Source organism: Pleurodeles waltl, chromosome 7 (genome assembly GCF_031143425.1).
Source record: "Pleurodeles waltl isolate 20211129_DDA chromosome 7, aPleWal1.hap1.20221129, whole genome shotgun sequence".
In the NCBI taxonomy this organism is placed as follows: domain Eukaryota; kingdom Metazoa; phylum Chordata; class Amphibia; order Caudata; family Salamandridae; genus Pleurodeles; species Pleurodeles waltl.
The window spans coordinates 943007691-943020933 of NC_090446.1; the positions used below are offsets into that span (position 1 = coordinate 943007691).

The 13243-nt window shown below is 40.9% G+C and overlaps 1 protein-coding gene across 4 annotated transcripts in view; it reads left to right on the forward strand.

The window, feature by feature from the left end:
• UBLCP1 (ubiquitin like domain containing CTD phosphatase 1) overlaps positions 1 to 13243 on the forward strand; it is a 179684-nt gene that overhangs the window by 19455 nt on the left and 146986 nt on the right. For all 4 annotated transcript variants that reach the window (XM_069199661.1, XM_069199663.1, XM_069199662.1 and 1 more), the window contains 3 exons: positions 1014 to 1099; positions 2355 to 2470; positions 2810 to 2908. In XM_069199661.1, the coding sequence (XP_069055762.1) occupies positions 1014 to 1099; positions 2355 to 2470; positions 2810 to 2908 (301 nt within the window). The remainder of the gene's footprint in view (positions 1 to 1013; positions 1100 to 2354; positions 2471 to 2809; positions 2909 to 13243) is intronic.

Consider the following 13243-nt stretch of genomic DNA (forward strand, 5'->3'; position numbering starts at 1 on the left):
GACAGTCACTACACAGGTAACACATTCAGGCACACTTATGAGCACTGGGGCCCTGGGTTACCAGGGTGTCCCAGTGACACATACAACTAAAACAACATATATACAGTGAAAAATGGGGGTAACATGCCAGGCAAGATGGTACTTTCCTACAATATATGACTTCATAAAAGAGCTAATACAAAGCACTATAGCAGTATTTCCTGAAATTCTGCTGACATCCTGTCTCCTTATATCCTCGTCTCCGTAGGGTTAGTGCTACCTTATTGAAGCGGTCAAGGGACATCAGGTTCAGTTTCTTTTTTAAATTTGCTTCATTTGATAATGGTTACCTAGTTCGAAGCACAATTTCTCCTACACCTACCCTTAGCTAGGTAGGTTGATCACTGTAGCCCGAATCGCTTTAAAATAAATACAGCCCTGAGTGCCAAAGCCCTGTTTGCGAAGTGATGCATAATTGGGTCACATCACAGCTTCCTGAATCGAAACTGTCGGATAGGGTCAGAGTCAGATCCTTAACTAATCTGTTACAAATTAACCTGATTATTTTCAAATAATACTTCTCAACTGTTTACAATACTACTTTTCTCAGTTTGATATTACTCCCTCTCATTTTACCCTCTGTCATCTCTCCTTTTCCTTTTTTACCTGTATTCGGTTTTGATAATTTTGTTCATTTTTTTTATGGATGGGAACTCTGATACACTTCAGTCTTCCTCTTCTGTCTTGCTATTTTTTAATTTTTTTCCCACTGTCCTTCCCTTTTTTCTTCTTTCCCGAATTCCCGGTGTTGAAATTTTGAATATTTGAAATTTTTTGTAGAAGACTCACTTTTGAAGTTTTGAATTGCAGTGATTCACTTGAAGTGTTAATGCCAACTGACGAGGTCAGGTGACTCCTTGCCTCTTGTGTGTACCAGTCAACAAATTTGAGTATCTCGCCTGCTCTGTGGTCGACTAAATAGAACCTGAAAGGGTAGGGTCCTGACATTTATAGCTTCATGCCTTTGTTTCTAGGAAGATGTTCTGGGTCCTCCACCTGACAACGATGACATTGTCAACGACTTTGACATTGAAGAGGAAGTTGTAGAAGTAGAAAACAGGTAATAAAGTGGGCTGAATTTCTGTACTGATGATTCTGTGTACATGTAGCGCTATCTTGAAGTTATGACTGTATTCTGATGGCTTGCGATATTATGTAGATTGTTTGTACATCACAGTACATGCACACATTTTAATTGATTTTTGCAATGACCATACATATGGAATGCATTTTTTTATTTGTGTCTACTTGGAAAGAGTGTTCACTGAATCCATGCCTGCAGAATATACCCCTTGGCTTTGTGCATTTACAGATTGCTTGTTCACAGAATTTGTTTAAACTCATATTTGTGTATGTTTATTCTTAAGGTGTTTCTGCAATTACTTCTAGTGTGCCTTCATGTTTAAGCTTCGCTTTTTCTTGTGTGGTGCATACTACTGCAGTGAGTGACCCTAATTTGTGCAGGATAATTTTTTTTTTTTTTTTTTATGGATGGGAACTTCCAATACAGTATGTAAGCTTTACAGGAGCCTGAGTGTGTAAGCTTCACAAGAGCCTAAAAAATTGGAAGCTTTCAGTATGCATCTGTTCGTAAGCTGCATACATTTTTGTTTGCAGACTTCATTTGTGCTTGTGTGTTTAAACTTCACATTGCGTATATGCAGGTCAACATTTCTTGTGTATGTAAGCTTCAAGTGTACCCTTGTGCTGCAGGTTTTGCATATGACTTTGGGGATGTGCTTTGCTTCTGCCTGTGTGAGTATACTCTGGTTACTAGCTGATTGTGTTAGTGTAGGCTTGCAGGCGTGTGCGTGTGTAGATATCTCATGTATATGTAGGCAGGTATGAGGTCTCTGCACCTGTGTATATTTTGCACATGTTTTTGTGTAAATGAATAGTTTTCAAGCGGCTGTGTGAATTCCGCTGTTAATGCTTCACCTGCATGATTGTAAGAGGCCTCCTTTGTTTGTTTGTTGGGCATACGTATGTGTGCACTTTACATGTATCTTTGTATGTCTCTGTGTGTAAGCAATCTGCCATTGTTCGCATTTGTGTATTTGTAGTTTGCATCTGCATTTTTTGATGGCATGTTAGACTTGCAATATTTGTATAGTATTTCTGTAAGTGCCTTCTTTATATGCGCTTTGTGTCAGCAATTGGGTTTGAGTTTGATTATTGTCTTGCATGTTCTTTCTGTTTGTATGCTTTGCCTATGCCTGTTTGTCTGCTTGTCCATATGACATTAGTGCCTGTGGTCAGCAGTTTGTGTGTCTGATGAAATCGGAGTTATTTTAAGAATCTCTAACTTGTTCCAGGGAAGAGAATCTTGCTAAGATCGCACGGCGTGTGAAAGACCACAAGGTGGAGGTGTTGAACGCTCCCAGAGAGGGCAAGAAGTTGCTAGTGCTGGATGTGGATTACACTCTATTTGGTGAGAGTTGTGAGGAACATTCTCTCCTGCTTACCCAAAATGTCTACATTTGTTTTGTGTTCTGAATTTTGGGTCTGCTTTTGCCATAGTTGTAGCCGCTCTCATTTTTTATTGTCTACTTCTCTTCTCTTTCCCAACACCTTCTCTCCTAGACCTTTCTTTTGATATATTTCCTTGTCCACAGCGGTCTCATGTTTTCTTTCATAGACACTGAACAACTTTACCCATAACTGTTTTATCCTTTTTTTTTCTTGTTCTAGTCCTCTTGACATTGGAATTGTTATCCTAAATTTTAGAAATGCACTCTATAATGCTTTTAATGTCCTTGTTTGTTCTCAGATCATCGTTCTTGTGCTGAGACTGGCCTGGAGCTGATGCGTCCTTATCTGCATGAGTTCCTGACCTCAGCATATGAAGACTTTGACATTGTCATCTGGTGTAAGTTTTGTGCTGTTCTGGAGAAGGGTTGAAAGGAGGATAAGTGGGTAGAGAAGAGTCTCAATAATATGCCTTTCCAGCCACTCCTCTGCTTTAGATGATCTTGTATTCTGCTGCTCCCTTTGCTTTTGTAGGTTGGGCATTTGACATTTTGTGGCTCCCTTTCCTTCAGTGGGCTGGTCTCTTAAGTGCCAACAGCTTCTGTCCAAGGTTTTAATGTGAAAATAAATTTATTGACCTGTGTTCTTAAGAGATCGAGTCATTTGAATCATAGGAAATATCAAGAATTAACCCAACATGCCGATCATAGTGTCAAAATGTCAGCCTTTTAGATAAGTGACTTAGGGTCCTAGACTTTGTCAGGGCTATACCCAATGCTGTTTGGTCATTAGATCCATTAGTTAGTCTCCAGTCCTTTGTCTGTTGTCAGGCCATAACCTTTCTAAAAGACATCATGCATAGGGTATGCTTGTCCTCTATAATTCTTGCTTATGTATCTCAATCTTGCATCTCAATCTCTATGAATCTCCTTGGTTCATATTGATATAGTATATCAGCACAAATTAGTGGACGTATTCGTCTTATAGGTTTACTATTGTATTGAGACATAAATGCACCTGCAGGAGAAGGAGGTGGGGAGGTCTTCATGATAACTGATCACTCTTACAGTCTTAAAACAGAGGGAGTAGTAGAGTGAATTGGAAAGAAGGGAAAGGACGGATCTGCATTGCCCTGCATGGGATCCTGTAGCAGACCTAAGCACTAGAAATAGTTCTAGAATGAAGACCGACAGAAATGGACCTGTGTGAAAAGGTTCTGAAGTTACCATTGTTGGGGAATTGAATACTGGAGAAGTAAGTGTAAATGCTCCTTCTGAGGTGGAGCTAATGCTTCTACAGGGTAACTGCCTGTAAATGCTTGTATTGGCATGGGATGGATTTAGTAGTTGTAGTGGGGAAGGAGACAGAAGTGGCCAGACAGTAAAATGTGGCAGAAATGGGCCTCCAATCAAGTAAGACAGGAATAGACATGCAAGATAAAGAAAATAACAATGCAGCACAACAAGTTGATAAGTCAAACAATGGAAAAGTGTATAAATGGTCATACAGCGGAACAAGGCAGTAATGATGATCTAGAGAAAGATGACAGGAGTGTTTAAACAAGGGAAGGGGTTGAGCTTTGTCCTGTAAGCAAAATAGGTGGAAACAGAAAGCATTTGAACTGCACATGCAGGGGAGGAAGGAGGGACATGTCCTTTAATGGAATGAGGGGTGCCTGGGCCCACAATTTCTTCTGTGTATGTGAAGCTTTCTAAAAGGGAAGGATGTGTCCCACCATGACATGATATGCAGGATTGATCATACAGGTGAATGAGGATGGATCTGTTCAGGTGTTTCAAAGCAGGCTTGCTAGAGACTGAGAATATTTTTTCCTAAGACAGTGAGTGCTTCTTTCTGTTGATGAGAGGTCCTGGAGGGACTATTTTATTTTAATGTTGTGTTGAGCACCTAGAATGCACCTTGCTGATGCAAAAAAAGTACTAATTTCGCAGAAGGTATATTACAATGTCAGGGACATCTCCCCTGTCTGATAGTTTAAGGGTTGATGCCAATCCCGCTGAGCATTGGGCAGCACCTCTTTATGGTATCTGAAAATTGGGAGTTGTTTTTGCTATGTTATTACTCTTGCGGTCTCCCATGTGAGTACTTACCAGACCCGACTACTTAACTTATGAGACCAGATGAGGTCCGGTGCTTTGAGGGTGATATTGCTGTGTTGTTGCATATTATAGATAGTACCCCAGGATTGAGAGTTGTCAAATGGTGTGGTGTTCCTGATTGTGTCATCCTACACCAAGCTGTCAACTTTTGTTTAGTTCCGAAACATTTAACTCTGGTCATTCCAAAGTAGGTATGCATGGGTCTCTGGACTGTTTAAAATACAAATATAGGTAAGAGTAATGTTGGCATCTATTTGTCTTTATGTTGTCAAATCACCTTCTCTTAAAGCAGCAGTTAGCCAGTAAAAAGTAACAGTAATTAAAGAAAGATGAGTATCTGGCAGCTTTTGTCAGAGGTATGGAAGTCTCTTTCCATATTTAGGTCTAGGCTAAAGAAAACGTTAGATGCCCTTGTACGCATTTTGAATCAGTAATTCATATGTTAGTATACAGAGGGGTTTTCCCTTTCCCCTATTGCTTCCTTGAAGACTCATTCATATTCTGAATCGGCCCTCTGGCAGCATACACAATGGGACAGTGGTGTTTGGTCTTGATACTTACGCCATTCACATTTTGGATCATTACCCATGACAGCCACTCTTTTTGCCAATGTCAGGCATTGTGCATTACATTATTTTTGCCATTATATCGGAGTCCACCGAATGCAAAGGAGTCTATCAAGCAAGTACCACCAGTGCTCGACTCAGCTCGGAGGCTGCTGTTGTATCCAGTAGAAGCAAGGAGAGGGGCTCTGGATAGTTCTGCGACTCCTGGCAATGAAAACATTCATTTAAAAAATCAGCAATACGAATCCAACATAAATCAATGGGCTTAAGCCAAACTAAGATAGTTTCCCTATTCTCATAACAGTGAGGCCTACTGACCAAAGAGTGAGGCTCCTTGCCACAAAATTGGAATGTCCTTCTTAGCTTGGACTTTAACCCTTTCTTTAATATGTGGTGTACACTGGTGGTTTGTGCTCCAGCAGCTACTATGGGTGCTTTTCAGTGCACATAAGTTATACAGCACTGAGGGGCAAGGGTAAGCACAACAACGTACTGGAATGAGAAGCAGGGTGCAAACAAGGTTGATAGAACAAACAGAACTGCAATAACAGATTTTGTACAATCAGAGTCTAGACCGTGGAGTCCTCTCAGTAATGTGTTGTTTTCATTGCCTAAGTGATCTCCTTTCTATCAGTGAAATTAATACATTTTGGCTTGCAAGCAAAACGCAGAAACAGCTTTTGTAATCCCAACTTCTTGTGACACAAATTATCAAAACCAATGTACAGTCAAGATCCACATTTCTGAAGGATGCTGTTCTGTACTGCCACATCAAGGCACACACTCCCATTCTACATACCCAAGCCTATCACCTCTTGTGACCATGCACACTCAAAATCCCAGAATACTGGCTCTGATGACCAGTGCGTCCGCAACCCCCTTATGTCACCGCCAGGAAAGTGAAGGATGCCCCTGTGGCCCAACTCCTCTCAGTAATGTGTTGCTCACCTGTCCCTCTTCTGCTACTTCGCCCCGTCAATTACTTTCAATGGGCTCCGGTTGCTCTTTCTTCAATACACTGCCTGCTTGTCCATTATTTCCTTCACAGTTTTTTTTTGTTTGTTTCCCCCACCTCTAGCTCCCCTGTTGCTCCCACCCTTTCCAGTGACACCCCCTTTCCTGCTGCTCCATTGCCCCGCATACATTTTGGCAGAATGTAAAAACTGAAAAAGAACATTTTTGTGTATTGAGTTTTATAGGATGTGGAGACCGGATGACATGCTGCCAGACCATTCCGTTTTAACTAAAAAGCTTATTTGCACAAGTAAAGATTTTTTGTTTTAAATTTCTTCAAGTGACTTCCACCATCTTGGAATGGTACGTTAAAAAAGAAAAGAAGAAAATGACACCCTCGTCATTCGTATGCACGCAAATGGTGACGCATGCACACGTCATCATGCTCGTTTTTGCATTAGTGTCTTATTTTTTTGTTTTGCAGCTGTTTGACAGTATCAGCAAACAAGTGCGAAAGTATTGGTAAAGCCAGTAGGTCAGAAGTGCACCCTGTTGACTTCGGTAATGCTTTGTTTATTTTGCATGTTGTCTTAATCTTTAGTTGACAATGATCTTCAACAAACTTCAGATAAGTGTAAACCAGTCTTTTTTATGAATTTGTCATAAAACTAGACCGCTCGATCACTGCAAACATTCCTCATTTGCCCTGCTCAAAAGCTTTTTAGCTGACATATACCAAGAAGACTCCAGAATTTGTGTTTCAGCAGTATAAAAATAGAATAGGTAACACAACAAAAGTGTACATGTGCTAAATTGCTTCACAGCAATCCAGAGCTCACGTATCACTTCTTAAGAAGATGAGTAATAGGGACTTCAGAGGAGAATAAGTTAAAACAATTTGGGATGAAATCTTGAAGCTCCTTTGGGATTTTGATTGTATTGGCTGGTGTTTATTTTACCTCTGAACATTCACAGTTGGAATGGAAAATGGTTTGATGCAATTTAAATACTCCAGAAAAGAAACGTCTTCTAGCTCCTTTGAATAGATGGTATGAACAAAAATCGTAAAGGCCATGCTCAGGTGAAGTTAAAGGACATAACTGAGGCAAGGGGGAACTTCTCCACATGTCAAAGGTTGTTTTTTGCACTCCTTTGTTGTTCTATGCTAGGATTAAAAGACAAGTTGTTTTCCAGCATAGGGTTGATTTCTGATGCTACCCTGCTGATAGTGTTGATGGCTGGTATTGGATTGAGTCTGCAGAGCATTTTGTATCCCAAAAGTAAGGCCAGTCCATGCAAATGCCACCACTGATTCCAGAATGACTGACTTGAACAGAAAATAAATTGTAAGCTGAATTGAAGACAACTTCAGTTTGTTGTAGGAAATCATCTGAATACAGAAAAAGAAACCTTGAAGGATTCAGACTCATTTATAAGCAGGAAACTGCACGATGGGAGAGGAGGATAGCCTTCCAGAGCGAGCAGCATGCTGCAATAACCACATTGTGATTAATCCATCAGGCTGCACTGGCTCGTTTCATGGACTGCTGCAAAGATGACCTGGAACAGAAAACAGAAAATACAGAGGTGAATTTCCATCATATTGATTTGGGAAGATCAGGATAATACAATGTAGAAACAAATTATTTTCTCTGGAAGTATTGTGAGAAGTGGATTCGCAACAAACAAACTAATGTTCGTCAGGATTCAAACATAGCCCTTCCAAAAAGGCTCCCAGACGAGAGAAACGTATATAATGGAAGAACCACTGAAACACCAAATACATGGAAGGAAACAAGCACGTCAGAAAGAAAGAGTGCTGAATGTTTTCAGCTTACCACAATGCTTTCCACCTCACAAACTGGAATGCCTCTGCATGTATTTGGGAAGAGTATTTGACTACGTAAGAAGGAAGACTCGCACATCTCCGCCTGATCAGAATAACCTTCGGCGGTGTCAGAGAGACCACTCCTGATCTGCTAGTGGGGACATAAGTGAAGAGAAATGGCAACTGAAAGCACAAGGCGAAAGCAGCCTAGTCTTAACAACTATAACTCTGAAAATTGTGACTCTTTGCCCCACCCAGGATGACTAGGTTTATCAGTGTTTTCTAAAAGCAAAAAGACTGTACCAAATTAGGTGTCTGAATTTGAGAGACATTATCCTACAATCTTTCAGGAGGACAGTATCATTTTAGTCTATGGAAAATTGCAATTACCTCTAAATATGGGTCTCATGTTATCAGCCTCATTCTTCTTGACATTTACTTATTTATTTATTTGTGGAGAAAATCTTTTGTATATTAGACCGATAGTAGTACCACTGTTTTCAAGCAAGAGACATGAAAGGGTGACGTTTTCAAGAAGTTAGCAATTTCAGTGGCGACTGTGTTATTAATACAGGCTATTGAAAGTGTTCCATAAAATCTAGGGCATTGTGTAAAGTGTTAAATAGACGCTCGATGTTTCTTAGAGAAGAGCCAATCCTTGTCTCCAACCTTATGTATTGGTGTGGGCCTTTGGGGCTTTTTTAATCTGCCTTCTTTGTCATCCATTAACCTTTTTCTAAATTGATCATTAATTGCCTCCTCATCTTGGATATAGTTTATATTATATCTTCAAAGTCAGGAAGTAACTCAGTTACAAATGGGTGGAAAGGCTCAAGGATGGTATCCCTAAGATTTAAAAAAATGAGCGGGCTACATCCTGATTGCGAACATATTAATTTATTGAAAGTTCATTTTGCAGTTGGTAGCAAGGATTTCCAAATGGTTTGGGAACCATTGACAAAACAGCAGAAAAAAGGGTTGAATGTCTGGGTTAATATAGCTGTCTATTTGTTTACAGATTGAATCCAGATTAAAGAGCCTTTGGATTTCCAATTTCTTCCATAATTGGTTTCAAAATATAGAGACTACTTGTCTACCATAAGAAAAATATAGTTAACTGCTTATCTGAAGCAGGAGCTTTCCATTCTATTATAGCTAATATTGTGTGAAGATACATAGCTAATCTTTCAGTGGTTAGAAAAAAATCTTGAGAACAATAAAATGTCATTAAGGTAGACTTCTATTAAATGCAACAGGGAATCAGGAACATTGAGGCCTGTGAAATGCTGAAACACTGCTAGGGCATTACAGATACCAAAAGGCAGACTGTAGTCATAATCCCGAAAGATGTGCTGAATATAGTTTTCCATTTGTCTCCACCCTGAGTGTGATTAAGGTGATGTGCTTTTCGCAAATCTAAGTTGATAAAAATCTGTGCCCCATTAATAGCACTACTTATATCTAAAATAATGACCGAAGGATATCTGTCCTTTACTATTACTTGATTTAATACCCTAAAATCTTTGCAAGAAGCATAATTCAGAAGTATCTTTCTTGGGCACATAAAATAAGGAACCCAATGCAGGAGATTTTAATGGCATTAGTAAACTACTTTGTGTGCTCAAATATTGGAGCCTTTTCGTTCAGTAGGTAACAAGAAGTAAATTTGTCCAAAGGAACAACTAAACCTGGTGGCAGCCTTGCATACCTCCACCTGATTAGACCAACCACTGTGCGTATTGACGTAGCCACACTCTATCTGTGAGTGAGAATTCCATAATGTTGAGGAAAGTAATGACGGCTGAGAGTACAACGAGAAAGCATATTAGTCTTAACAGCTCACTCACTCTGTGACTTCGGACATGGAGTAGGTTTCGTTAGCCCTGAGAGATCATTTAAGACCTTTGATGTCACCACCAATTTAAGAATTGTTATTATCCACAGGAGGAGTTTTTTTTGTTTCCTTGCACGTACATCGGGGCTGTGGAGTGGCACAGAAGGTCATGTAATTAGACGAGCCTTCCACAATTTCACTTTACATTAATTCTCTCAAATTGACAGTAGAAAACAGTAATAAGAAGCTAGTGCTTTGGCTATGGGAACCTTGGGTGATCCAGCTGCAGGATTTCATGGCAAGTCTCAGTAGCTGCAAAGACCCTATTGTCAATAAATGGTTAAGGAGCAAAAAACAAACTAGTTGCCAGTATATTGACTGTATATTTACACAATTCTGAGGTTGTGTTACCTTCCCAGCAGCCACACAGCTGACTGCCAGTGAATCTGGAAGGACTGCAAGTAGATATTGAGCGAGACACCAATATTAAGTAGAAAAAAATCTTTGACAATTCAAGAGGGTGATTGGAGATACTGGTACTCAAGAAAGGGAAAAAAAACAAAATGTGTAAAACATATCCGTTAGCACAGCAGAAGGTTGAGGCAAACCATATACATCATGAAATTGGAATTGTGGTTAGAAGCACTGAAACAAGGGAATGGGTGGCAGAGTGGTGAAGAACCTGACAAAGATGGAATTTATATTATTGAGAATTAAGCTTCAAAGCATGTCAACTCTTGCATAGACTGCAGGCACTGGCCTGTGCTTACAGGCCCTGAAATAAATTTATCTTGGATTTGGTTGCCTTCCTTGTCTGTAATGACATTTCCTGTACTGCTTTGGAAAAAATCACAACTGTTTTCCTACGTGCTGTCGGAGGTCTTCTAGGACAGTGGTTCTTAATCTGTGGTTCGAGGACCCCCTGCGGGTCCGCGAGACCTACTCAGAGTCTGCAACTGTTTTGCAAAAAGTTAATCAATTCAAAATAAAATGAAAAAGTCTATACACACAGATGAAAAATTTAACATTTCTAAGCCTTTTCTTTATTTGATTGTGAATTACAAAATATTTCAGTATTTAAGGATTTGTTTGGGGATTACTATTTTTTATTTTTTGTGCATTGTTTTGAGGTCCTCATTATAAAAAATGCTTTACCCGGGGGTCCCCTTTCTTTCATAGATTTCAGTATTGATTTAGCGGGGGTCCACAGACGTCAAAAGGTTAGGAACTGCTGCTCTAGGATATTGTATCTGAACAGTTCTCACCAAGATCAGACTTTTTAAATAATAGGGTGGCAGGTCTGCACAGTACCAGAATGAAAGGCAGAAAAAACTAGTGCAGTTACTCCAGTATTGGAACTTTCATAGATTCACATGCTTGAATCATTCCCCGTCGTCGAGATGGGAGTCCCAGTACAATTTTCACAAGTAATTTCAAGACATTTTAACAGAGAAAAAAGGCCTTAGGCCTCTTCAATTTCACAGTCTATCAGTCATTTTGTGAAAAGGACCAAACCTGAGCCTCCACCAATCAGGCGACAGCACCCTTCAGAACCTCCTGAGAGAAGCTCCAGCACCTCAGATTTTCTACCGCATGTCGTGCTAGGGAGTCTCCTCAGAGCTCTGCTCTGTCTTCACACCTTTTTCAACTATTTTCTCTCAGAGAAACTGATTTAATTGGATTTGTCAGCTATTTTTCAACTATGTCTGACAAGGAGAAGAAGGGTCTCTTCAGAGACTGCAAGACTTGTGGGAAGAAAAGGCTTCATTCTGAAGACCCTCACCAAGACTGCATTTACTGCCTGTACCCAGATCATTCAGCCAAAGACTGTAAGATTTGCCATACTTTTTCTTCTAAAACCTTAAAAGACAGGGACGGCAGATTATTAATATGGCTGCAGAAACTAAAACATAGGAAGGATCCAGTTTCTGATTCTGAGAGTGAGGAATCATCAACATCTAAGAGATCATCTAAAAGGGTGAGATCACACTCTAGATCTCCCTCACAACTCTCAAGAAAGGCCCTCAAAAATACTACTTCAGGGTCTTATAAGGGTCGCAGCCCATCTTCTTCCCTAAAGAAAGTTTCCAGTAAAGAGGGGAAAAGACATTCTTCCAGTTCTGAGAGGCACAGAAAGTCTTCATCTATTCCACCATCTGTGCCTTTCAAGAAGCCATCCTCTGTGAGTTGAAAAAAGGCTTGTCCGACGGATTCACCGTGAGTGCCTTTCCGACGACAACATCTACTTCTGGATTTCCACCGTCGACTGCTCCGCCGGCGACATCGTCGACGAGAACAAGTACCCCACCGTCGACGAGAACTGCAGCGACGACATCAGCGTCGACGACCGTCTACACCTCGTCGACGGCGCTGATGTCAGTGTCAGCCCTACCGTCATCGACGGTAGACTCGTCGGCAAGACTTTCTGCTATTAAAATAAACGTGCGTCCAGCGTCGACGGCGCACCGTCCATGACGAAGTCTATTTACGCGTCGTCAATGACATCATCTACACCGTCGACGAGGGAAAAATATCTAAAAAGAGTAGAAAAGCTAACGCCAACCCACACATCACCTAGTAAGGTGTCCTCCCTTGTGCCAGTACATCTTTTGGAGGGAGACAAAGACTCAGATGACGAGGGGCCTTTTGGAACAGCCCACAGTCCATCTGAATTGAATGTAAAGTACCAGGAAGAAGAGGAATATGAAGAAGCTTATGATCCCCAGCTTTACTCAGATCAACAGCAATATCAACAGGGGACGTTTATTCCTTCCTCCCTGCTTACTGACCTTAGAGCGATGTTAGTGGATTACAACAGAAGGTTTCCTCCTCAAGGAGAACACCCTCCTCCATCGCCTATTTCTGGTCTTCCTACTCCACATCAGAGACCAACGTCCTTACATCTCACAAATGTGGCCACTCCGGACATGACAATTCCTCAAGACACCGACATCTCAGAAGGAGATCAGGAAGAAGGAAAGCTCATGGACACTCACTCAGAGTGGGACGAGTACATTATCCCTGCTCCTCCTTCTCCTTCTTCTCATTCGAAGGTGGAATTCCCACCAGAAGACATTGGAGGATTTCACAATCTTCTAGAGAGGGCAGCCAAGCGTTTTGCCTTACTGTTACCTACTAAACAGACTGTTTCCTGTACGATTTTAAAGAGCCCTTTCTGAAGTCTGTGCGCTCTATCCCGATGGTGAATTACCTGTAGGAAGAGGCCCTTAAAGTCATGAATAATCCGGCTACAGTCACGTCAGTATTGCCACGTCTGGATAAAAAATACAAAGATCCTGATGATGCACCAACATGCTTAACGGGACATCCTCCTCCGGATTCAGTAGTAGCTCAGGCAGCTCAAAGAAGATCAAGAATCCTTCTGCCCCGATTTCCGCACCCCCAGACCAGGAGGGTAGGCGGCTAGATAACA